At 42.7% G+C, this 26,559-nt stretch overlaps 1 protein-coding gene across 7 annotated transcripts in view; it reads left to right on the top strand.

The window, feature by feature from the left end:
• The window catches only part of ARHGEF9 (Cdc42 guanine nucleotide exchange factor 9), a 228,522-nt gene that overhangs the window by 39,752 nt on the left and 162,211 nt on the right, over window positions 1-26,559 (top strand). For 6 of the 7 annotated variants that reach the window (XR_007474746.1, XM_049704605.1, XM_033414768.2 and 3 more), the window contains exon 2: window positions 14,525-14,704. Coding sequence is in view for 6 of the 7 variants with exons in the window: in XM_049704605.1 (XP_049560562.1) it covers window positions 14,525-14,704 (180 nt within the window). In the remaining variant the exon portion in view is untranslated. Of the gene's footprint in view, window positions 1-6,668; window positions 6,824-14,524; window positions 14,705-26,559 lie in introns of those variants that run through there. The other variant, XM_033414773.2, reaches the window with a different exon arrangement.

Below are 26,559 nucleotides of genomic sequence, written 5' to 3'. Positions count from 1 at the left end.
AGTTTCAGGATTGTGGGGTGCAAGAATTCATGGTGACAAAGTATGTGAAAAGTGCCTTGTAAAATGTTGAACATGTTTTACTATTATTAAGAGTTCAACCAGGGTGTGATTACAGGTACTTTGGAGGTAATCTAGGAGCTTATCTTCAGTCTATTTCTCAACTCCTTACCCCTACCCTTTTTAAAGTAGTATTGTCTCCATTTTGCAGATGGGGATACTGAGTCTCAGAGAAGGAGGGACCAGCCTGAAGATACAGGATTAGGTAGTGGTGGATTCAGGTCTAGAAGCCATGCCTTCAGATTATATTCAGTGTTCTTTCTATGGCCCCAAGCTACCACCCAATGAATTATAGTGCTAAAAGGAAGCTGCTGGTGGCAACTTAACATATGTTAAAAATTTAGCTTTGTCTCTGACACGTAGCAAGGAATGGGGGCTCTCTGGGACCCAGCCTTGCCCAGAAGTGTCCTGCTTGCCCACGAGAGGCACACTGACTGACCTGTCATCCCTTCCACAGCAGCTCATGTCCTACTTGTCTCTTGCATATTGGAAGCAGTGAAGCGTTGGAGAAGATGCTAAGCTGTTGTGAGAGGGAATTGTGCTGCCCATTTAATTCACTTCAGGAGGATCCCTGAAGGCACTTGATCTACCTTGGCCACCCCCACCTCCTCACAGCTTCCTGGGTACAGAAGCCCTGTGTGACTGACCTGCCTAAGGGGTTGGGCCTAAAGGTATCTGAAGAAATAATGTTTAAGGGCCTTGATCTGTGGAGTATTTTGCCAACTCTTGAGGGATGATAGTGGAAATCCAAAAACCAAAGCTGGGAGGGTCCTTTGAGACCATCTGGGCTGACTCTCACCTGGCCTTGATGTGGACATTTAAACCCAGCTAGGCTGACTTTTTCTCCCTTAGTGTGCTCTTCCTTGTACACCACAGACTCACAAGCTAGGCCATATTTCCTAGAGCCTTTCTAGCTTGTTTATTTTTGCTTTCTCAGCCCGGGAGAAGGGTGGGTAGGTACAATGAGACACAGTGGTGAGAGGAAGGAGATGGAAGAGTATGTGGAGCTCAGGCCTTGGGGAAGAAGGCCTTTTGTGTCTTTTATCATCTGTCCTGCCGCTAATACATTATTTTCCTGTAATTCACAGATTGGCTGTGGGAGCCTAACCCAAACTGTTGCTATTTTCACTTGTGCTGCTAAAATCTGTATAATGACTACAGTATTGGCCTTTCTGGGGGATTGGACAAGCAATGTCAAGGGTGAGGAAACTGGAAGAAGAAAGGAGAGAGACACCTTCTGTTCTTCAAGTTTGAGAAGCCAGAGAGGTGAATAGGGAACGGTTAGTCGCCAAAGCCCTGCCAAGAAGGAGCCACACAGTTTCTTCAGCTCTCTTGACCCTAGATACCTCATTTAAAAATGACTTTATTTTTGAAAAGGAAATACATTCATATGGTTCAAAAGGTACAAGAGGGTACACAGTGAAAAGTCTCACTCTAGCCCTGCCCTCCAGCCACTTGGCTTCTTCTGCAGAGGCCATCAGTGAGTCCTTCCAGAGAAATGTTCTATGGATATATAAACATATATGAATATATTCTTTTTTCTCTTTTTTATGGTAATATACACACTGTTCTATACCTTGCTATACCTTGAAGGTTCTGTGATCCTGTAGGAGCATGAGGATATGCTGTGGAGAACAGAGGTTAAGAGCCCTGGTTCTAGAGCAAAACTACTTGGGTTTTGCTTCTGGCCCTGTATGACCTTCAGCAATCACTTCATCTTTCTGAACTATGGTTTTCTCATTTTTAAAATGGGGATCAAACAAGTTAGTATATGTAAAAACTTAGATTTGTCTCTGATACACACTAAGCACTCAGTAAATTATAGCCATTTTTTATTATTAGAAAAATATTGGACTGTGAGTCGGAAGATTTGGGTTCTCTTCTGGCCTCTGCTCCTGCGTTACCTGAGGGACTTCCTTTGTCCAATCCTGTTTCTTCATCTTTAAAACGAGGTCTCATCCCTACTCTTCTTACCTCCCAGAGTTGCTGGGAGGATCTAGTGAGCTTATGAATGTGAATTGAATATGAAAACAACCTAGAACTATAATGTGTTTAGCACATGGTAGGGGTGCTGCTTACTCTTTTCTGGAAGCTGCTTTAGGTGGCTTGAACCCAGTGGCCTGAACTGTGTGGAGAAAGCAGTATTCTTCCTTCTGGCAGTGGAACCCAAAGGCCATTACTGTACTAGAGTTCTATTCTGGGTAGAGGTAGCCAATGACAAAAATTTGAAATAGTCAAGTTTTGTCTTCTGACCTTTCTTATCCCACCCCCTCCCTCTTCTGCCTTCCTTGTTTCCATGTCTCCTTCAACTCCCTTCTGTCTCTTGACAAAACCTGCTTTTAGAAGCAAGGCAGCAGCATCTGTCAAAGACAACCCTAACTTTCCATTTGAGATAACCTAGCCCAACTAGCTCAGGGAGGAGTTATATCTGCTTAAGTTCAATACTGCAAGTCAGCAATCAAGCCAAGCCTGGAGCCCATTCTTCCCATCCCACTTTTTTCACTAGCATTTCATTTTAGTATAAATTTGAAATTCAGATTCCTTAGCAAAGACATTTGGTGATAAAGGAGATACTGGAAGTGTCTCCACCTAGCCTTCATACTGAGGTGTTCTTACCCCTTCATTTCCAGGGAGGGTCAGATTTGTTTGGGGCCCTGAGAGGAGGGTGAGGCAGGTGCTGGATGTAGTATTCAAGGGGTGACATCTGTAGAGCAGAGGGAGGAAAGAGCACCAGAAAATGTCTAAAACTGATTTCCAAAATGAAGCTCATGGAGAAAATATTAGAAGTTCTTTATATATTAAATAGTTAATCTCATCATTTAATTTCTATTTTTTGTGGAGATTTTTTGTAAAACACATACTACTTTAGTAGCACTTAGATACTGGGGTAGGTGTTTATTTTTTTAACCAATTGACAATTTTTAATCAAAACAATTGACAACTGTCCTTCTAAAAGACTGTAGGCTTATTTTCTAATCTTGGCTCTGCTGCTGACTAACTTGACACATTAGGTAACTTCCTCTTACTAGAGCCTCAGTTTTCTTATCTGTAAAATGTTGGACTGAACTAGGTGTGCTAGCTCTTGGGAGTCTCCAATCCTGGCCTTTTCTGAGTATAATAATCTACTCTTTCAGGCTTTTGAGCCCGAGACAGAGTCAAGAAGAGTTGGTTCAAGCCCTAGCATCTTACTGGATGCTTTATCCCTCAGTCAGCTTCCCTGGGTCCCTTCCCTTCTTCACCCCCACCTCCTCCACCTAGCCCAGACAAGCAGAGGATCTCTTATATAAGCCTGCCTGACCTACTTGAAGTTCTTTTGTTATAAGCACAATCACTTTTCCTGCAGACACAAACCGGATGCTATCCTTCCTGGGCCCTGAGGGTGGGTCTGATTGTGCTTCTCATGTGTCCTCTTTGGCAGCCTAGGTTTAGATGTTGCATCCCTCTTTCCGTAGTCTTTAAGGACACAGTGTGAAGGGGAGCCAGCTCAGCTAATTTGAGTCCCCTGTGGCCTGATCTAGTGAATGCTCACTGACCACTCCTGCTCATCCACCATTTTTCATGTCTGCTGGGAACCCAGGAATATGCTAGACTTTGTCAGGAGAAACATGACCCACCCCTGAACAGGAAATGCTCCTGATAAGGACCAGAAACACTGCTAAATGCCTTGGCCAATGTCTTTTCTCTTTCAGGGAGCAAAGGAGAAGAGGGAAATCAATAAGCTACTGGAAACCATCTTTCACTTTCTGATGGACTGTTTAAATGCAGATTTCTCTTTTGGGCCATAAGGACTCCCCAGGAGACAATTACATTCTCCTTGGAATGCCTGCCAAGGCTAGAGCCTTTGCAAGCCTGTGTCCTGGGTGGGCATGCTCAGTAGACTTCAAGGTGGTTTAAGTTGATTGAAATATGTTTATTTTTCCTCTCTCTTCTCCAGATATAGGAGCATGTCACAGTGCGCCTTACTAAATGCTGTTCCTGTTCTCATCACCTTAGACCAGATGGCCACATTTAATACAACATTAGAACTATTAGTTCCAACCTATCTCCTCCACTGCTCCTCCCCCCACCTACAGTCCTCCTTCCCCTACAAGATTTTAACACGACATCTGTCAAATGGATAAAAAATTACTTTCCCTTCTTCTCTCTGCCTTGCCCACCCACCCTCTGGCTGTGGTGTTGATGAGTATAGAACTATACATGTGGGAGGCACGGAGGACAGATTCTTCATGTAGTTCTAGCCCCCTCCTCCTACCCTTCTGTAAACCTAGAGGAGCCCCACCCCCACCCCTTGGAGGAACGCCAAGGCTGGCCTTCAAGTCACAGTCCAAAGAAATTTAAGGCTCCCAGGGCTGGTCCCCGTTGAATCACATAAAGAAATTCAAGAACCCAGGTGCAGGGCCCAAGATGGGTCTAGGTCACCTCAGGCATTTGGGGCTTTTTGAGCCCTCTTCCTATCCCCTAGGCTTGCCCTGGCCATCTTTCAAGGTATGAAGGCAACAAGAGACCCAAATGGGTGGCTGGAACTTAGTACCCACAGCAAGTCCAAGAAGGGCATGATGCCCAGAGCAGGAATATTTTGGAGATATGGCCTAATCTGGCTCAAGGCAGAGACAGACTGGGGTCAGAGTAACCTCCAGCTTGGGATGAATTGCTTCTGACTCAACTCATGGAGAGTACATTGCTGAGTCAATTTTTTTGCTAATAATTTGTCTCTTAAAATATTGGGAGCTGACTTGGGTAGATTGAACACAGCTCTAAGAAATTGTTTCTAGATTGTAGTGTAGAGAGATGCTGCAAGTATTTTCCATTAGGGCCATTGGGGGCCTCAGTGTTGAAGGTCAGGATGGGGGTGGGAGTGGGTGTGCAGGTGCAGATAGTCTCTTGAAGCAGACAGGGAAAATCCTCCTAGACAAACTGTTATAATTCCTTAGCCTGCCTGGAAGCTGACACAAGAAGGAGAAGCCAGGAGACAGAGTTTCAGAGATTCTGGTTTCTTCTGAATGGGCCAGTGCAGTAACAGGAAATTCTTGTACTTCAAACTCTGGCTCTAGAAAGTTTAAAAGACTCTTGGTCTCAGTATGATATATGATTTAGAATTACTTGGGCTCCTTGTTAAAAATGCTGGGGTGATTCTGAGCAGAGGGTCTGGGGACCACAAATCAAACTGGTGTAATGAATCAGAGACACCTGAATAGTGCCAAAATAATCCAAAACAGCTTGACTAACTTTTATTCCCAAGATGCTTTGAAGGTGCAAGCTGATGCTTATCAGGTTGGGAACTATTCTGGTATGGGAGACTTCTCCAGCCAACAGTATCATGGTTGGTGGTCTGGAAACATTTCTTCTCTCTGATCTGTGCAATACTTGGCCCAGTTGGCTGCATTTTCTCTAAAGGACTTATTCCTTCAACAAGACCAAACTCTTAACGTCATGAACTTTGGGGCAGCAGCTGGGTCTTACTTCAGAAACTCCTGGGCCCATTAGGTTGAGCTAGTGGCTGAAGTTTCATACCAGAAAAGTCCATTGCTAAGGTCTACACCAAACAAGCAACTTCCCTTACCTCATATGTTTGGTCACCGTTATAGCTGAGATCACTTTGTAACTTCTCTTGGAAGAGGTTTAGAAAGAGGTGTTATCCTTTGTTATTAGTCTGTGATGAATGACAAAATGTCCTGGATGGCTTCATATCTTAAGATGCTTGCCTGGGTTTCCCAAGCTTTTAGTGGCTGACAGGTGTGAGTTGGCTTGTGACATATTGGCGTCTGGATGAGGTGGTCTGTCTTGCTCTTGCTGAGCGACCTGCATCTACGATCACCTTTCAAATCAAGCCAGCCTAGCTGGGGTTCATGTTTCCCAGGTGTGGCTAAAGCCAACCTTCATTTTATTAAAATGAAAAATGGATGGTACAATGAGATATTGAAGAAAGCCAACGCCTAATGACTCACAAATCACATGCCCAAACTAGGAAGAAGATGATCATATCATGAAAAGTGACAGTATTTGCATATTTCCTTTTAGTGCATTTAGAGCCATCATCACTTAAATGCATTAACTATTCTGCTCAGAAATGAAATTATTTAGTTATGGGTGATAGCAATACCCTGATTAAAGCTGAAACTAGCTAAGTGTGAACTATTAAGTCACAGGGAAAAAAAAAGCAATCCTTATGATTTTTTTTTAAATTCATGTTGTTTTTTCTTACCTGACATCTCTTCTTCTTTCCCTGATGACCACTGAGCATCTGCGAAGATCTTCAGCAAAAACCAGCCCACCCCAGAAGCCGCCTGGTCATAAATCCTACCGGCAATGGATTGGCCTATAGGCCACCTGGTACATGTTATGCAAACAATTTCTTTGGCCCCATAGAATATTCTGCAACCTGAACAGAAATGCTCACTCTGTTGCTGTGTTCTTCCTCTGAGCTTGCCTGGTTTTAGGGCTCTGGTCATAGAACTTTAGAGGCTAAAAACAATGTTGTTCATTAAAGATTAAGCAGATGTTTTAGATTTACTGTTCACAAGTGTACAGTCTGGAGAATAACACCCTGGTTGATAACTTGAATAACTCCACATTGTCTAATATCTTCTTCTTATCCTAGGTAGAAATTAGTGAAAGAGTCAAGGGAGAGAATATACAGGCTGGAGTCATCAGAGACAGGATTAAGGAGCAGGTGGGCCAAGATCCTACGGCAAGGAAGAGGCAGCATAGCTCCAGTGTCCCTACACTTAACCATGGCCAAGGGAATGGCTGAATCAGAGGCACAGAGGTAGGAGTTATCTGCCTGCAAGAGACTCAGTTTGACTAGAGTGGAAGGTCCCTGCCAGGTTCAAGACAAGGATTGGATCCATAGATGGGGCTAAATTAAGGAGAATTTTGAGAGATTGACAGTAGAGAGTTCTTGAGGCTTCTTGAGCATGGATAGTGGCACCAGCAAAGAAGTTTTGTGAAGTACAATTATTGAGTAGCTTGAGGAGGAAAGAGACCTGTGAGTAGCAGGAAGGCCAGTTGGGAGGCAACTTGAGGTGATAAGGGCCAGACCTAGGATAAGGCATTGAAATAGAAGATAAAGGGTTTTATCTGAGAGAGATACATGTAGAAGAAAGAAACAGCACACCCAGAAAAGTTATCAGAAATGGGAAAAATGAGGAAGGAGGGGAATGAGGCCTTATTATGAGTTTTACATATGTTTTATTGGAGGCAGTAGCAGGCCCCCAGGGAAATGTGGAACAGGTAGTGGGAAATATGGAACTGGAGGTACTAAGAGCCAATGTCATGAGAAAGATGATTTATCTGAGGAGCTACATGGAGAGAACAAAGAGTAAATGTCCCCATTGACTTTTGAATAGGGCAGTCAAGGGCTAAAGTGGGAAACTCATTCCTCAGTTTTCCCAGCCAGTCTGACTGGCCTGTGCTTTAATGTGTCACTAACAATGCCTGAGTGAGTTATATTCAAGAAGGGACTAGTCAGTGCCAAGTTCTCATTTTCCTGAGTGGAGAGCAAAGAAAGCATACTGGTAAGCACAAAGATGGGTGAGAAGAAATAAGCTGCAATAATGAAATTCCTGTCCTCTGCAAAGCTCAAGTGTTACCCTCAATAGAAAGCCAGGGCTGGAAAGGACTTCAGAAGTCATCTATTTGATTCAAGTCTGTAGCTTGATGGATAAAGAAACTGAGACAGGTAAATGGACCTATCCAAGATGATTCAATGAGTTACTGGCAGAACTTCCTCCAGTAGCCAGTCTTTTGGTACCTCCCCGCTGTTGTTGGAACAGTCTGCTTTACATCTTTCCAGAAGTGGGTGAGATTGTTGTCCTTGAACACTTTGGGCAAGATAACCAGAGTCTGTTTACAAGGCCATATGAAAAGGACATCTAGTTTATTCAGGAGAGAGAATAAAATCCCAGCCTATTTTAGATGTGCTTAAAGGGAACAAAGGAAGGAATCTTGCTCTTGTCCATGCCTAGCTGTTGAGGGAGGGGACCTTCTGAGAGGATGGGGGCAGGTACCAACTGAGAAAACCTTACAGAAAGGCAAAACTCCTTCATACTCCTCCTTGTCCCCTTGTGAAGCTTCTCAAAATGCAGGCCTGGCTCAGCTACTTTCATGGCAACTGGAACATATGCTATTCTGAACAACACTTTTTTTAACCTTTCCCTCTTCTATTTCTTGCCATTAAAATTCTAGTATTTCTGGCAGCCACCCAGGCTAATTAAACAACTATTTTGGGGGTGGTATTGCTCAGCTAGAGGGCAAGAATATGGAGGGGAAGGCAAGTGGTACAGCTCTGGAAAACTGGTGAGGGCTTTATTTCTGTGTTGGCAAGGCCTGGCGTTGGGAATCCTCCTTACATGACCCAAAATACCCATTCTCAGACATACTAACCACTGAGGAATGCCTCCTAGACAGGCAGGGAGCCCAACCTGTGGGGGTGGCATGGGGATCCTTGGGAGAATGAGGCATCAGGAGAGGCATGGCTAAAGCCTAGGCTAGAAAGATTCTCTAGGGCAGTGGTTCACCAAGTGTGATTCCTGAACCAGCATCGTAGGCATCCCCTGGGAACTTGTCTGAAGTGCAAGTTCTCAAGCCCCATTTCAGACCTACTGAATAAGAGACTCATGGGGCCTAGCAATCTGTGTTTTAACAAGCTTTCTAGAGGATTGAGAACTACTGCTTTAGGTCATTTACAGGGTGGGCTGGTCTCCCTGGAGAGAGAAACCAGCTGGGAGACCTCTCTCCCTGCTATCTTGGCAGGTAGCGTTGGGGATGGGCAAAAGCAAAGCTATACAATAAGCTCAGCTAGAGATTCAAATCTGCTCTACCACCTACTAACTGGGTAACTGTGGGCTACTTGGTAATATCACAGGTTATCTTCAGTAAAAATGGGGATGTTAATGCTTACCTTGGAGAGCCATAGAGACTAAGATCACAAAAGAAAGTCTCTTACCCAATGCCTGGCATATGTTTGCAACAAGTGTAAGTTTCTCTTTCTCCCTCCTTCCCTTTCTTTCTCCCTGTTTTACTTTCTTCCTCCCTTCTTCCTTGCCTTCTTTCCTTCCTCCTGAAAGGGCCCACTGGACACTCCAAGTTAGCTGTAGGCACATTCCTCATTGTTTATCAGAGACCAGCCTAAGAGATCAAACTCCCAATGCCTACAGGGTACAGTGATCATATTTCCAGGTTAAAAGTCAGGGCACATGGGTAGGACAATGGGATAGAATATTTGAAATTAGAATTCCTGGGAAATATAGATAAAAACGAATTGGATATCATTCCTTCTTCTTTTTTTTTTTTTTTTTTTTTTTTTTTTTTTTTTTTGCGGTACACGGGCCTCTCAACTGTTGTGGTCTCTCCCGTTGCGGAGCACAGGCTCCAGACGCACAGGCTCAGCGGCCATGGCTCACGGGCCTAGCTGCTCCGCGGCATGTGGGATCTTCCCGGACTGGGGCACGAACCCGTGTCCCCTGCATTGGCAGGCAGACTCTCAACCACTGCACCACCAGGGAAGCCCGATATCATTCCTTCTTTAAGAATTATATCAATATTATGACTCTTCCCCCCTTTATCTTCTTATTCATGTCCAAAAGTGTCTTTGGTTTGGGGATGCAGAACACTGTATGTCCCACTCACTGGTAAGTCTGAGCAAGAACCAACCTATATTTAGTCCTGTACTCGAAATGCCCTGAGGATTGGGAATTATTTTAGAAGTCACATCAGCACTGTCCCAAGGCCAAGAGCTATTTGGGTACGTTGCTGGAGTAACCCAGTACCACCTTCTGGCTTTTTGTTGGGCTTGCAAGATGAAGAAGTTGGGATAGTTGGGAAATTAGGAATTTGGGGGGGGGTGAATAAACCAGTTATAAACAAGAAATAAAGAACTTAAGTCTTGATATAGCCACTCCCAAATGGACTTTTCTTGGCTTTCTTCCTCTTATAGGTAGCTCTGTACGATTTGATAATTTGATCAGCTCCTGCTACTCGAAACTCTTGTCCTTGATTTTTATGAGATTGCACCCCTTGGTATCCTAACTATGTTCTGACAGCTCCATTTTGGTTTGTTTCTCTGGCTCCTCTTCTCTTCCTTGCTTCCCATTATTGTTTTCCTACGTTTCTGGCCTTCTTTCTTAGCACTTTCTTCCAGGGCAAACTTCCTTGGTTTCTACAATTTCTTCTGGGCCATTGACCCCCAAACCTGTATAACTATCTCCCTTGATCTCTCTTGAACTTCAAATCTACCTGCATGTCCTGCTGGCCCCCAACATTCAGCATATCAAAGAGAAAACTTATCATCTCTTCTCCCCTTCCAAAACCAACATTTCCTCATAACTTACCCTCATGCCTTAATGATCACACTTAGGATTGCACTCCCTCTGCCAAATCAACTTTGGCCTCCTCCTTTTACTCAAAGGAGATCTAAATACCTTCAAACAGGTCTCCAATCCATCTTTCTAGCTGCCGTTCAATCCCACTCTTCCCAGCCCTTTCCAACTCCACTACATATTTACCATCAAATTTCCCATAGCCTTCACCTTGGACACTTTACTCTGCCTCACATGCCTTTCTTGTTCCCTACTCTGTAACAATCCTACCCATTCTTTTTTTTTTTATCATCTTTATTGGGGTATAACTGCTTTACAATGGTATGTTAGTTTCTGCTTTATAACAAAGTGAATCAGTTATACATATATATATGTTCCCATATCTCTTCTTTAAGGCCTATTTCAGTGCCCCATAAAACTGTTTTAGAGTCCAATAGCCACACATGATCCTTCCTCTGAAGTCTTGTACTAGGCCAGAGTATACCAGGCACTGTATGAGGCACTATACATCCAGAACTCAGTTCACCTTCTCTACAATTCTGCCTGTGAGGCAGGTATTAATATCCCCATTTTGCACATGAAGAAACTGAAACCAAGGGTTGTATAGCTTGAAAGTCTCATCCATGGCTTTTGTGATATTGTACTCCTTACATGCTGACAGTTCCATTTTGGTTTATTTATGTGGCTCCTCTTGTACTCTTCACCTCCCATTGTCACTGTTACTTTCTAAAGTAGCAAAGCCCAGAATGGAAGCTAGATTTGCTTGCCCTTAACCACCTTTGCATACTGCTTGAAGGGCATTCACTGTTGGTACCCAAAGGGCCCTTGATCTTCAGGTAAGGACTGTGGCTGAATCACAGTAAGCAGATCCCTGCACACAGTGGGAATGCACTCAATGAGTGTTGGGTGGAAAATGGATGAGCAAAGTCATATTTATGAAAAATTGTAGCAAGTTAAAAGTCAATCCTGTATACAAAGGGGAGATTTAAAACCAATTTCCAGCAGCCCAAACTTAAAACATCTCAGAAGATAGGGAAGAACATTCCCTTATTCCTGCTTGCATTTGTGACTAGAGAACACAGGAGCCCTATACAGCTACGAGCCACTTCTGGATTGCCCTTCTCTCATTATCTGCACACACATCTGTCAACTCTTGGTTCAGTGTCTTACAGCTTGTGAATCAGGTGGGAGTGTAGAATTATCCTCACTTAACAGATGAAGAAAGTGAGACTCAGAGGCAGCATAGTTTATAAGAGCAGAGGCTCTATAAGAGCCAGACTGTGCCTGCATTTGAATTATGACTTAAGTACTTATTGGCTGTTTGAATTTGGGCAAATTATTTAATCTCTCAGAGCTTCAGTTCCCTCGTCTGTAGGATAGGGATAATAATAGTATTTCCTCAAAGGGTTGCTGTGAGGATTAAATGAGTTGATGTGTGTAAAGTGCTTAGAATAGTGCCTTACATATATTTAGTGCTCTATATTAGCTAATATTATCATCTTTATCATCCCTTCTTTAGCAAGGTCTTAAATCCAAGTGTTCTTTTTCCACCTTCTCTATCTATGGTGTTATGTTGGGGAAAAAATGGTTCACTAGGCTGGCCATCTTGTGACCTTAGGCAAGTCACTCCTGCTATATTATACCTGATCTATAAAATGAGGGATTAAGGGTGATGATCTTTGAAGTGCTGCCTAGTTCTGTCGTTGATTCCAAGTAGGCAGTGACAACAGGCTTGCCAGTTGGTTTGTGGCCACTGGGTCCTATCCAGGGATTGGCCTTGTCCAGGGCATAGCTGGACTTTGTGACCTGAGTGCCCAGGCATGTCAACTGGACTAAATGGGGACAAGAATGAGCCAAGTGCTGCTGGGAGAATCCAAGCATGGAGTCTCTCAAAAGAAGACTGCACTGTAGAAAAAATACAGGCAGTGGAATCAGCCAGAACTGGGACTAGGGTAATTCAAACAGCATCACAGATAGAGTCCTGAGCAGAGCATTGGTAAGTGATGCCAAGATCACTCTTTGACCCTTGATAAAAAGTCAATGATATATCTTTAGACTATAAGCCCTCATGGTGCTCTGAGTTGGGCCTGTATGTGCTTATCGAGCTCTAGCAGCACCCTGTTGGTACCCATCTTTGGCAGGACAGGGGAGACTTCTCTGTAAATACTTATTTTATTGAGGTCAGTGACCAGCAATTCTTCTTCTCCACTGAGGCCAGAACAAGAAGATATTGACTTTTAGTGTAATTGGAAGAAAGCAAATTCAACATATAAATAAATCTCCTCTTAGTCAGGGGCACCAGTAACTGAAGGTGGCTGTCCAAGTCTCTTTCTTTGGGGTTGAAGAATGGAGCCATCTTGTTTATGATATTATGAATGGAGTTCTGTGTGTTCATTTTAGCTTATTAGTAAACATTGGTAGTATGGCATGATAGGTATTAGTGCATATACAGTCAGAAGACTGAGCTCCATAATTTATTACATGTGTGATTGGCCAAAGGACCAGGCCACCACTCTGAGCCTCAGTTTCCTTATCTTTAAAATATGGGTAATAGATCCAGCTCATTCAGTAAGGTTCAAGTGATGCAGTAGATGTGAAAACACTTTGTGAACAGTAAAGCATGAGGTACTTTAAATGTGTTATTACAAAAGGTCCTATTTGAAATCTCTTTTACATCCAAGCTGAGGAGCTCCCTCTATGCCTTCTATAGAAGGCACAATGGCTAGACCCCTGAGCAATGAAGGATGCCTCATGCAGAAGCTAACCAACAGAATGCCCTAACTAAGTCAAAAGATCAGTGTGTGTGTTTTCTCCTGTGTGTGATGTGTTATGCATTAATATCATGACCATAGGGGTATTCTCTGGCTGGTATGTTGGAAGGCAGACCTGTGTGAGAGGATGCATGTTCCATATTCTGTCTCTGTTATCTTTAAATTGTTTTGACTTCAGTCTTGTGGAACCATAATTGCCTTGGGGTCCTTCCTCAAAGTAGGCTAATGGAAAAGATGACTTCTAGAGGACATGTGCAGCAATTCAGTTCTGGGGAGGGAATGTTTGAGTCCTTTGCCTGACAGGACATATGTTCTCTATTCTGGAAATTGTTCCTCCAAATGCCAGAAAGATTGATGACCCATACAGGCTGGAACCAGTTAGGGGAAAAAGAAGAATACATAACACAGTGGTCAGGATGGTAGCCAGAGAGAAACTAACTATTCCCCAACACCCATCCTCATCACTGTGCATAGACAAGTGTCATGAACATATGTGTGTGTATGTTTATGTGGCAGTGGCATAGATGTCTGCCTGGCGCTATGTGGAGCCAAGTCCTGCTGGCCACAAATTCTAAGGACCAAGGTTAGGCTCTGTGCATAGCCCCTGCCTTGCTGACTGAAACTGAGCTTACCCCTTAACTTGCTTATGGTTCAGTTTTGCCATCTATCAGATGTAGAAGTCAACCTAGATTCCCTGTGTATCTTACAGGGTGGTTGTTTAAATCACTGAGTGAATCTGTGACAATGTCGAGTTTCTTGGGAGCAAGGCATCACAGAACGCCATATTCTTTCATACCTATGAACACATGACCTCTCTGGATAGCATCATGTGTGGGTGAGAACAGGAGGCTGCAGGACTGGGGTCCATTATATGTGAGGAATGCTGTGGTCTGTAACTCCTGAGGGTGGGGTACAGTAGGATTAAATAATGTATCACCAACTCTCAATTGGACAGTTCCAAAGAAGAAGAAGAAAGGGGGAGGAGCACAGAGAATTTATAGCAAATATGCTCGAGCCTCATTTTAGCCATTGGTTTCAGACTCTCTGCCCATTCCAGCTCCAGGGCTGCCTCGAAGTACCAAGGAGAATGGATTGGAGCTTTTTCTTCTCTAGGGAAGGAGATCTTGAGTAGGGATAAAATCATGAGGTCTGTGTAGTCCATATACACATTCTGGGTCATTCTACCCACTGGCTAATGGAGAGTTGATAGTATTATTTGTCTTGTAGTCCAGTGGAGCTTGCTCTCCCAATGTCATCTCCATCACCCTACCCTTCATCACTAATATGTGAGTTTTTCCATAAGTAGTAGAGATTTGGGGAGGGGGGCAAGTAAGGTAGCTAGATGTGTGGACTGAACACATTCTTATTTTGTCTCCTAAGCTGATCACTGGAGATTCCATCGTTAGTGCTGAGGCAGTATGGGATCACGTCACCATGGCCAACCGGGAGTTGGCATTTAAGGCTGGCGACGTCATCAAAGTCTTGGATGCTTCCAACAAGGATTGGTGGTGGGGCCAGATCGACGATGAGGAGGGATGGTTTCCTGCCAGCTTTGTGAGGGTGAGTGTCAGCCTTCACTCTCCTCTCCTGTCTCCTTGGCTACTTGCCCCTGGCCTCCCCTTCACCAGCCCTTGTTCTCCTCCTTCCCCTTCTTGTCACTCCTCACATTTTTCCCCATGTGTTTGGTCACCTACCCAGGGCCCGGGCTTCCTTTAATCTTTGCCCTTCTAGTTTTGAGACTTTTTTATCTTGTTTATTTTAACAATCCCCACCTCCTGCCTCCCACCTTCTACCCACTGTGACTTTGCACAAATCACTTCCCTTTTTGCCTTGATGGTTTTGAAGATGCTTTTAACTCTATATTGCTGTGAAATTTTACCTTTCTTCTCTCTCTTTTCTGTTTTCTTTCTTTTCCTTGCCTCCTCTTTTTTTATCCTTTCTTTTTATAGATCTCTTCCCACCCTCTTTCTCCCCTCCCCACTCCTCTCTGCTTCCTTTGCCTCCTTTCTCTCATTTAGGGAAGTGTGAACACCCCTGCGTGTTGTCTTATGATTGTCTACAGCTGTGAATGTAAGCGTCTGGGCTCTCTACCCTCCCAGGGGTTGGAGTTTACTCATTGCAAATCTTACTTTTTGCAAGGTGGCTGGGAACTAAGATGTGTCCAGGGTGGGAAGCAGGCAGCTTGATAGTGCTGGCAAGGCCTTGGCCCCTTTGACATTGTACCATGAAAAACCTGGCCGTTAAAAGAAGGGGCTCTTGGGAAGGGGCTCCTTAGCAGTTTCCACTTCCTCTGGGTCACCCATTAGCAGGATGCTAATGGGGAAAGAACATTGGCCTGGTGTTCCAGCTCTTGGCCATCCTTGGAGTTATGAGCTAGAATCAGTTGTTTGGCAATTGTGAGCTCTGATTTTCCCCATATGCAAAATGGTGTTGGCAATTCTTTCATGACAGGGGATATCACAGTGAATTAAATAATGTACATTAAAACAGATTTGTGGCAATACAAGTACCAAAGCCACATCAGGATGTCTTATGACCATCCTTACCACAGCCTATCATCTTTTGTTAGTTTCTTTTGTAATATAAGACTGAAGTCCTGACCCCAAACAAAAGATCAGAGTGGCTTGGGCCCTTGGGCCCTTGGAGAAGGGTCTCAGGATAAGAAGGATAGAAGTGTGACATGAAGGAAGGAGCAGGGCATTTGGAATCAGATAATCTGAGATGCAGATGCAGTTTCAGCTTTACTACCTCCTAGCTCTGTGGCTTTTGGCAAGACTTTTATCTTTCCTGAGCCTTATTTCCTCATCTGAAAAATAGGAATAGGAGACTTTTTATGAGGATTAAATGAGATCACTATGTGAGTAAAGAATCCGACACAGTGCTTGGCACATAGTGGGTGCTTAGCAAATGGTAACTTGCTTTATCATTATCATTATCCTCATCATCACCACCACCACCTCCACCTTATTAACTCCAATAAGGTCTATGTATGAAGGCTGGTCATAGTGGTTGAAAGAGGCCTCCTTCCTTGGAGGGCTGCAAATGTAGGAAGCACTGTTATCCAGTTAGAGCAATTTAGGTGAGGGCACTGCTCAGAAGCAAGGAAGTAGACAAAATAGCCTCTCATCCCCTCTATCCTGAGAATTTCTTAATGAAATATCCAGTCCTTTCTCCTCTACCTATATGGAGTCTTCCATCAGAGTTTCCACATGCTGTGTGTCCAAGCTCAGCTTTGTTGGTTGATGAACTGGTCCCAGGGGTAGTTAGAAAGAACACATCAATAACCATGGGCCTTTGGAACTAACAAGAGGCCCCGTACACAGACAGCTTGTGTGTCTTAGGCTGACGGCCCTCCCTTTAAAAGAAGGATTAAACTGCACCCAGTGACAAAATCACCCACATCTGCATGTATTTCACCTATAGTGAAATGTCATTTTTATAATAAACTGTAATTCAAGGGGTGGGACAAAATATTGAGCAAGGCAGAATGACCCCAGGAGGTGAATGACAGAATCAAGCTTCAGAATATCAATGAACTGGCATTGATTTTCCTACATCCAAGTCCAGGAGGAGTGTTTTTCCAAGCACACAGCCCAAGCAGCCTGTTGGATGGGCTGAAGCTGACCTTTGAGAAGACCACTGGCTGGGCCAGGCATGCATAGTATAGAGTCTAGCCTAGTGGTTCTCAATCCTGGCTTCACAATGAAATAATTCACTTGGAATCTTAAAAAAAAAACAAAAAACAACAAACACTAAAACCCAGGCTCTAGGCTAGTTAAATCACAGTCTTTGATGTTGAGAACGATTTGGCCTAGGCCAGTACAGTCCAATAGAAATATAATGTGAGGGACTTCCCTGGTGGTCCAGTGGTTAAGACTCTGTGCTACCAATTCAGGGGCCTGGGTTCGATCTCTGGTCATGGAATTAGATCCCACTTGCTGCAGCTAAGAGCCCTCATGCTGCAACTAAAGATCCCACATGCCACAATGAAGATCCTGCATGCCGCAACTAAGATCCACACAGCCAAATAAAATAAATAAATAAATAAATATTTTTTAAAAAAGAAATATAATGTGAGCTACAAATGCAAATCTCAAATATAATTTAAAAATTTCTAGTAGCCACACTAAAAAAAGTTAAAAAGATACAGTGAAATTAATTTAATGTATTTTACTTAACCTAATATATCTAAAATATTATGATAAAATATAATATATTATCACTATAAATTTTTTAATAATATATTTTACTAAGTCTTTGAAATCTGATGTGTTTCTATACACATCTCAATTCATACTGGTCACATTTCAAGTGTTCATTAGCCATATGTGGCTAGTTGCTCTATCAGATAACACATATCGAGACTGAGGACTGTGACAGTAGACCAGGAGCATTAATGACAGAACCTAAATCATAAGTTAGAGCTCCAATATTCTATTATACCAGCTCCAATATTCTATTCTATTCTATTCTATTTTACCAGTGTTTATTCTTTGAGGAACTAAGATAGCATTCCATGTTGCCTCAGATTGTATTCAGAACGAGCATTTGATCATTGCAAACCTTTTTTTTTTTTAAGTAATAGTTGAGTGGTCTTCAGATCTCTAAAGGAGAGTACCATGCAACCTTAGTGGCCAGCTGTTGTGGTGTCACCAGTAAAAAGAAATGGGGTTAAACTGTTGCATGAATGATGTGAAAATTGACTCCAAGTTAGACCTTTCAATTCTCATGAATGAGCATTTATGTGTAGGTTTACATTTCTGGTAAGATTGTGTGTTCCTCAAGGAACTGAATGATGGAAGTTATGTAGGCTTTTCTAGTAGATATTTAAAAGTAGAATTGCTATTTCCATTCTTCTACACTGATTTTGGTTGAGGATAGAATGGTATTGTGCAGGCAGTGCTAGATATATTAGAAAATGAGAGACCTGAGTTCTAATTTGGCTCTCTAAAACATTTGACATATGATAATTTGCTTTTAGTTTCTCCTTCACCTCTGAAGCATTCTCTAGAATCTATTCAAGCTCTGACAATGTCTAGGTAAGACATAGCGATGAGTCACACTGAACTGTTGAATCTTCATTAGTACTGATGTTATTGGTAGGTAGATAGGTGGTTTCCTGAGAGGCTGTACCTATATGTTGTATAGTTCCCTTGTTTATCCAGACTCATCCTGAGCTAAGATTCAGTAGCTCCTTGAGAATATCATCCTTAGGTTATTTGACATATAACATGAAAGTATAATGGCAAAGAAAAGACTTTCCTCCTAACTCTATACCAACCGGACACCTTTGTGGATCACTGGACCAAATTGGTCGCTGACATAGTGGAGCATCTCCATTTCCTATCTGGAAGACTCATTGCTGTGTGAACATCCCAGCCCTAGGATGGATAATCCAGGGTGCTTAATGCTGTTCTATCCAAGCTAGCCATACCTGTTGTTAATCAGGTTTAAAACCAATGTGGAATCTGAGAAACCCAGATTCTTGCCTCAGTCTGCTGAGTATGCAGCTTGAGCAGCTTCCTGTACATCTTTGAAGCCCAGTTTTCCTCCTTGTAAAATGGGGATAATTAAGTCTTTTAAAAATCCTTTGTAACCTGAGGTATGCTGGATACCTGTAAATAGGAAGTGTGATACCACTTTGGTTACTGTACAAGAAATTGCTGGGTTTATGTATCTTCTATTCAGTCAAATATCTGCCTCTCCTGTTGTTCAGAATTTCATTCTGTATGTATATACATGTACTGTGTGTGTTCTGAAAGTCTCTTTCTTCTGTACTGGGAATATGACTTCACAGGAGCAATACAGGAGTTGATTTACCTTCCCAGCAAATGGTCAGGTTAAGTGAATTACAGCTTGCTGAATATTAGTCCTCACATCTAACTGTTGACATCTTCAGCTGCTTTCCTGGGCCAGTTTCCCCTTTGGGAGCTGAGAGCAGACTGCTCGGATATGATTGTGTCTCTAAGTAGAAAATCCCATCCCTGTGGTGGCCCTCCTTTCGCATGCTGGCCCTAACTCCAAATCATTCAGGTCCATTTCTTTTTTTTTTTGCGGTATGCGGGCCTCTCACTGTTGTGGCCTCTCCCGCTGTGGAGCACAGGCTCCGGACAAGCAGGCTCAGTGGCCATGGCTCACGGGCCCAGCCGCTCCACTGCATGTAGGATCTTCCCAGACTGGGGCACGAACCTGTGTCCCCTGCATCGGCAGGCGGACTCTCAACCACTGCACCACCAGGGAAGCCCCAGGTCCATTTCTTTTATCACCATGTAAAAATTGGCCTTTGCTCTGACTTTGGGCCATGGCCTGGGGACAGCTTACTACCCACTTGAGGGCAGGCTCTGTACAGAATACATGACAACCTGCTATTGTCAGTGGTAGGTGAGGCCTGAGGGACAAGATATGGGTTTGTTCAGAAAATAAAGAGCCTACTCAGATGCCATCAGAACATATTGTCCTTGTTTCTTCAAATTCTAGATTTCCCTGGTTTCTGGACTACATGGATGCAGGAGATGAAAGGATGAGCTAATCAGGTCATTACCATCATTCCTTACAGTTGTACAGATTAGATGTAACAGAAATTAAACCTCTACTGTTCATAGAGAAACCCACTGCTCCAGAGTGTTACTTGGCTTTTAATTATATAGTGTCTATTTTTGTTTGCACTTGGGGAAAGTTTTTCACCTGTATGAAACCCTACTCACAATAGATTTACAGCTGGAAAGACCCATCTTGGCCAGGAGTAGCTGACTTAGATGTTTACAGGGCCAGGCAGGTAACTTACATGAGTAAAGCAGTCTGGTACCAGGGTTAAGTGGGAGCCTGTATCCAGCTGGGAAATCTATGCCCTATATAAAGGGAGCAAAAGTGACTTGGATGGTTCTCATTGGTGGGATGGGTTATAGGAAGTAGGGAAGTCCAGTGAACTCAGATCTTCCAGATTTTTCAAGAAAAGCCAGGAATTGGATTTTATTCATATTTTTGAAATGTTGACCAGTAATTCACATTTTTAAAAGAAACACTGTGAAGAATAAACTGAACATATCAGCAGGCTAAATTGTAACCCCAGCTTGTGACCACTGCTCATCCTAATTTCTTCATTTTATAAATCCTGAGGAAACATGGGCTCAGAGAATGCAATTGACTTTCTCACTCATGTAGGGAATTAGTGACAAAGCTAGTACTTGAACCCAGGCCTCCTGAATCTTACTTTAGACAGGTGATTTAAAGTCTTTGTCTAGTAAGTACAATGTCTAGACTTCTTCAGGTATGGTTTCTGTCAGTTTACTGTTTTCCTATGAATGGGCCATAATGTCCTGTTTCTTTGTATGCCTTGTAATTTTGTGTTGAAAACTGGGCATTTTGAATATTATAGTGTGATAACTCTGGAAATAAGATTCTCCTCCTTCCCCAGAGTTTTTTGCTGTTGTTTGTTGAGGGATACAGTTGTCCATTTGTTTAGTGACTTTTCCAAATCTTTTGTTTTTTTTTTTTGCAAAGACTGCCTTCTTTGTCATGTGTGGTAATGGAAATCTCTATTCCATTATGTCATTGGTCAGCCAGTGACCTGACAGGGATTGCTTTTAGATACTTGGAGCCAAAACAAACAAACTACTATCCTGGTCTTTGCAACTTGGCTCAGAGCTGGGGCATTCCTTCAACACTAATCCAGACTGCCCACAGCTCTGCCTTAGTCTTCTTCTCTTACTCTCCTGATTTCATGGAACCTGCAGATTCTCCAGAAGTGCAAGCCTACAATCTGCTCAGCCTTTTTCTGAGCATGCGTCTGGTCCGGGGCATGTGTGTTTCACTCTGACTTCCTCCGTATGCACAGTGGCCCTTCTAAGTCTTTATTCTCCCAAGAAACTTTTTCCTCAGTCTCTTCCTTCCTGTGGTATTGGATTCATTTGCTGCTTGCCCCTTCTACTATCCCTTGCCCTGGGTGGACATGGGCAGTGTATGTCTTTAAGTCTTTCAACAGAGGCAGTCACAACCTCTAAAGCCAATTTAGCCTTAGGGGGTGGGGGGTACAAGACAAAGGCCAGTCTCTGTGCCTAGCCCTCAAGGACCAAACAGATCAAAACACACAGCCACAACATTTTAAAAACAAGGTCTTTAGTCCCTTGGCATCAGCAACCTGCAGGAGGAATGTGGGCCACCTTTCTCTTAGCTGCTGGGGAATCAGGAACGGTAGACAAATTAGCAAAAATGCTTCAAAATTCTCTTACCAAATTTTAGCCATTCTTTTCTGCATCAAGAGGGATAAATTGGAAGATTGGGATTGACATATAAACACTGCTATATATAAAATAGGTAACTAGTAAGGACCTACTATATAGCACAGGGAACTCTACTCAATACTCTGTATTGACCTATATGGGAAAAGAATCTAAAACAAAGTGGATGCATGTATATGTATAACTGATGAACTTTGCTGTACACCTGAAACTAACACAACATTGTAAATCAACTATACTCCAATAAATTTTTTTTATAAAAGGGTTCCTTGGTTCCTGTAAGTTTCGAATTAGATTCCAGAATTCTGAAAAAGTTGGTCTGTCAGTCTTTGCCAGCTAAAGGTTGTTTCAGTAGAGGGCCTGATTCTTTGTGCATCCTAATCTGCCACTTTTAGTGATGTTACCCCCTCTTGAATCTTAATCCTGTGCTTTCTGGGCTACAGAACAGTCAGGAAAAGGTATGCATGGGCTGCTAACAAGACTGTTAACACTTGAGGACCTACCTCCCATTTCAGGCTAATGGCAACTGTGTTTTGATTTCTTGAGATGAGTTCAGACATGCCAGCCCTTGTTTTATCCATTCAAGCTTCAGGTGGACAAAGACCTCTAGCCTTAACCATCTATGCAGAAAGTCTTATTTGTGATGCTAGAGTTGACTCATTACAGGATCTGTGAATTGAGGATGACATTAGCAGGGAGGACATTTCTCCCTGGATTACAGAAATTTCTCTCCTTCATACTAGAGTTTCAAACGGTATTATTAGCACTCATTTGCATTCACATGATCCATCTTAATGGCTTCTCACTATGTACACACTTTGGATGACATTATCCAGTACATCCTTTATCTAATTGGTGGGGAATTTTCTTTTTTTTTTTTAATATGGAGTCACCCAGCTCAGAGATAACCTTAAATATGGCTGGTGCCTGACCCAGGTGATTTCCTCCATATTCAAGTAGGTCACCCTGTAGGTCTCTCTCAGAATCTCCAAATTGAAAACAACCATGAGGGTCATACAGTCTATCCCCCAGCCTCCAGGCAGGATTATAATTAAATTATCCTGGACTTTGGCGAACCTGGCGGGCATCTGTCAGCAAAGCCTAAACTACTTCCTTGATTAAGGCTGTTAGCCCTTATGTTGTAGTCTAAGCCAATTTCTTTAAGCATGTGGCTTTTTGCACTAGGCAGATGATATTTAAGAGCTGGCACCAGTAGAAGTCACTCTGAATTGTTCCCTTCATGATGGAGCTTTCCTTCCAAGGCCTTGCTCTTGATCCATAACATGAATTGGAAATTTGGTTGGCTGCCTGAGTTTAAGACTATGATCTGAGGCCTAGGGTCTGTTTTTCTCTGTGTAGCTAACCCCTAGGTTCATTTAGGGATCAGTTTAGGCCTCCCTGTTACCATGTCTACACTATCTTGGTGATCTTGATGACTTGAGGAGAGAAAGACCATGACTGATTGAGTGCTTGGAGATAAGGTCTGTTTCTGAGGCTCTTTGGGAAGTATGACATTTTGGAAAATCATGATAATTGTGTATATATATATTTGTATATGCATATATTTCATTTTCTGTCATTATTGATGTAATTATGAGTCAGGGTAAACCTCTTATCTTTTTCTTCTTATTATTACTACTGCTGTTACTATCTCCTTACCAGTATTTACTAATCTTTGAACAAAAGTGACTGTCCAGCACTTAGCAAAGCTACAACCTTGAGCCAGGTAGACAAGGGCTGAGGATGTCTGGCATCTTGAGAGGCCTCCTCCCAGGAACCTTGTCCTGCTTATTAGAGAGTCACCATAAAAACCATACTCAGATGCCCATGGGTTTCTTTTTTGGTTTTCAGAAGTGAGTCTTCTCTGAATAACTTGATTTGGGAATGCCTTAGTGCTGAATGAGAGAATTGACATTTTTTTCTTTAATTCTGTTCCCAGAATGGGTTTGATCCCTTAGATTAACTCAGGGTGATCATTTCTGGAGGACATGAAGACTGGTTGCCAATCTCTAGGATATGAGCCACAGGCAAAGGGTCTGAGGGCTCAGGCCTTGTGTGTACCATTCCTGTTAGAGATCCAGCCAGCAATGGAGTCTGATACCTCCTGGCCTAAATACAAATAGGTACCATTGCCTTTCAGAGACATTTTCTCTTCTACAATAGGACAGGGACAAAGCAAAGTAGGCCAGGGCCTTAAGCAAGAAACCAGACTCCCTCACTGAGAATGGTATTCTCTGAGTATGGTGGACTGGACTGATCAGTTGAGCATGTCAGTACTTAGGTTAAGGGACCTAAAACTATCCTTCCCTTGCCTTGACTAGGATTAGAACTCAGATCCAGTGAGATCTGAGTTGCAAGGTGACCTTTGTTGAGGCTTTTGCCTTAGAGGAGTGAAAGAGTAGGTGAATGATGCTAAGAGGGCAGGAGAGGCATATGAATAGGGAGCTTTGGCCAGAAATTTTTCTAGCCTTTTAAGATTGGGTGGCCCTTCTCTATTGGAAATGTGCTATGTAGGTGTATCAAAGATCAGTTTGTGTGTGTTGAACAGGAGGACTTCTCTGTGGAGGAATAGGGAATGATAAAGCTCCTTGGGGATAGAGAGAGGAAACACTTTAGAGATTTCCACACAAGAAGAACGCAGTGAAGGTAGCAGGAGCATTGGGCTGGGAAGTCAGAGATCTGAGTTTAAGGGCCAGCTCTGCTGCTTATTCTCTCGGGGATGTCAGGCAGGGACCTTTCTTTTCTGGGCCTCAGTCTCAACTAACAGTTCAGAGAATTGGACCAGGTGGTTTCTAAAGGCCCTGTCTGCACCAGTTTGAGCTTCTTCCATGATTGTATAACCAAGATCATCTGTTAAGTGCCTGCATCCAGTTAGAATAGTATATCAGATTGGTTTGATGGAGCTTTCCAGTGGAGAAGAAAGGATTTGGCTTTGCACTACAGCTATTGAGTAGAGGGTGGTAACACCCCATCCCCAGGTGGTAAGGCTGTTTCTGTGAGGCACCAGCCAGTGGGTACCACGAGGAAGATGACACAAGGTTGTGTAAAGAAGCAGTTCAGCTCAGAAGCTGTGTCCTCCTGTCCTTTGAGCAGCTACACTCTAAATTAAGAGACAGTTTGTTTTTGATCTCTACAGAGCTACCTGTGTCAATTGAGTAGGGAGATTCCTGAGGTGTAAATATCCAGGCCCCAGGCTCATCTCCTTAAATATATCTCTCCCACTATTTCTCTAAAGCCAGGATGCTCTTTATTAGGAATCAGAGCCTTTCATTTTATTTTAGTTTTTTTAAATTTTTAAAATTTTATTGGAGTATAGTTGATTTATGATGTTGTGTTAGTTTCAGGTGTACAGCAAAATGAATCAGTTATACATATATTTACTCTTTTTGTTTAGATTCTTTTCCCATATAGGCCATTACAGAGTATTGAATAGAGTTCCCTGTGCTATACAGCAGGTCCTTCTATTTTATATATAGTAGTGAGTATATGTCAATCCCAATCTCCCAATTTATCCCTCTCCCCTCATCCCCTGGTAACCATAAGTTTTCTACATCTATGACTCTACTGTTTTGTAAATAAGTTCATTTGTACCCCTTTTTTTAGATTCTACATATAAGCAATATCATACATTTGTCTTTTTCTGTTTGACTTCACTCAGTATGAGAATCTCTAGGTCATTCCATGTGGCTGCCAATGGCATTATTTTGTTCTTTTTTTATGGCTGAGCAGTATTGCACTGTATATATGTACCACATCTTCTTTATCCATTCGTCTGTTGATGGACATTTAGGTTGTTTCCATATCTTGTCTAGTGTAAATAGTGCTGCAATGAACACTGGGGTGCATGAATCTTTTTGAATTATGGTATATGCCCAGGAGTGGGATTTCTGGGTCATATGGTAGTTCTATTTTTAGTTTTTTAAGGAACCTCCATACTGTTCTCCATAGTGGCTGTATTAATTTACATTCCCACCAACAGTGCAAGAAGGTTCCCTTTTCTCCATACCCTCTCCAGCATTTTTTGTTTGTAGATTTTTGGATGATGGCCATTCTTACTGGTGTGAGGTAGTACCCCATTGTAGTTTTGATTTGCATTTCTCTAATAATTAGCGTGAGCATCTTTTCATATGCTTTTTGGCCATCTGTATGTCTTCTTTAGAGAAATGTCTATTTGGATCTTCCACCCATTTTTTTTTTTTTTTTTTTTTTTTTTTTTTTTTGCTGTACACGGGCCTCTCACTGCCGCGGCCTCTCCAGTTGTGGAGCACAGGCTCCGGACGTGCAGGCCCAGCGGCCGTGGCTCATGGGCCCAGCCGCTCCACGGCACGTGAGATCCTCCCGGACCGGGTCACAAACCCGTGTCCCCTGCGTCGGCAAGCGGACTCTCAACCACTGCGCCCCCAGGGAAGCCCACCCCCCATTTTTTGACTGGGTTATTTGTTTTTTGATATTGAGCTGCATGAGCTGTTTGCATATTTTGGAGATTAATCCAATATCAAAAAACAAATAACCCAATTAATCGCCTTTCATTTTATAATTACAACTTTGCTTTAGGATCCAGACTCCAGAGAAGAGAGGAGAAGGCTTCAGCCTATTCATACTGAAGTGTTAATTATTGATATCAAACTTTTGCCTGAGAATGATTTGGAGGAGAGAAGGGACCATGAAGGAAGCAAGGAAATGAAGTAAGCGAAACCAAAACCCAAAAACAAACAAACAAACAAAAAAAAACGGCAGATGAGGGAAAAAGGTGGAAAGAAACAAAAAATACCATGGAAAGGGAGAGCTGCAAACATACGTACTTAGCACCTCCATTTGCTTGGAGCTAGCTGGTCCTCCACAGGGACTTCATGCCCCTTAGGAACTATTTTGAATTCTGGGGCACTGGCCTGAGAATCAGATAGAACTGACTTCACATCTTATATTCAAATACTTGTGAGCAGTGTGATCTTTAAAATAATTTCTTCATATCTTCAAACGTTTTATTTTTCTCACCTGTAAAACGGGGCAGTGAGCCCTGATATTCCTTAAATATCAGACCCTAATATTTGAATAGCATGCTACAGTTTGATATGGCACAATTTGCCCTCTCTCATATAGAGAGTTCTAAGGCTAGTAGAGCAAGGCAGAGGTTATAGCTGAAAACCAGAGCAAAGAGAGACTATTTTCTTCAGAGAC

Source organism: Orcinus orca, chromosome X (genome assembly GCF_937001465.1).
Source record: "Orcinus orca chromosome X, mOrcOrc1.1, whole genome shotgun sequence".
Taxonomy (NCBI): Eukaryota; Metazoa; Chordata; class Mammalia; order Artiodactyla; family Delphinidae; genus Orcinus; species Orcinus orca.
The sequence above is the reverse complement of the archived record's forward strand: the minus strand, read 5'-3'. Positions and strand labels throughout refer to the sequence as shown.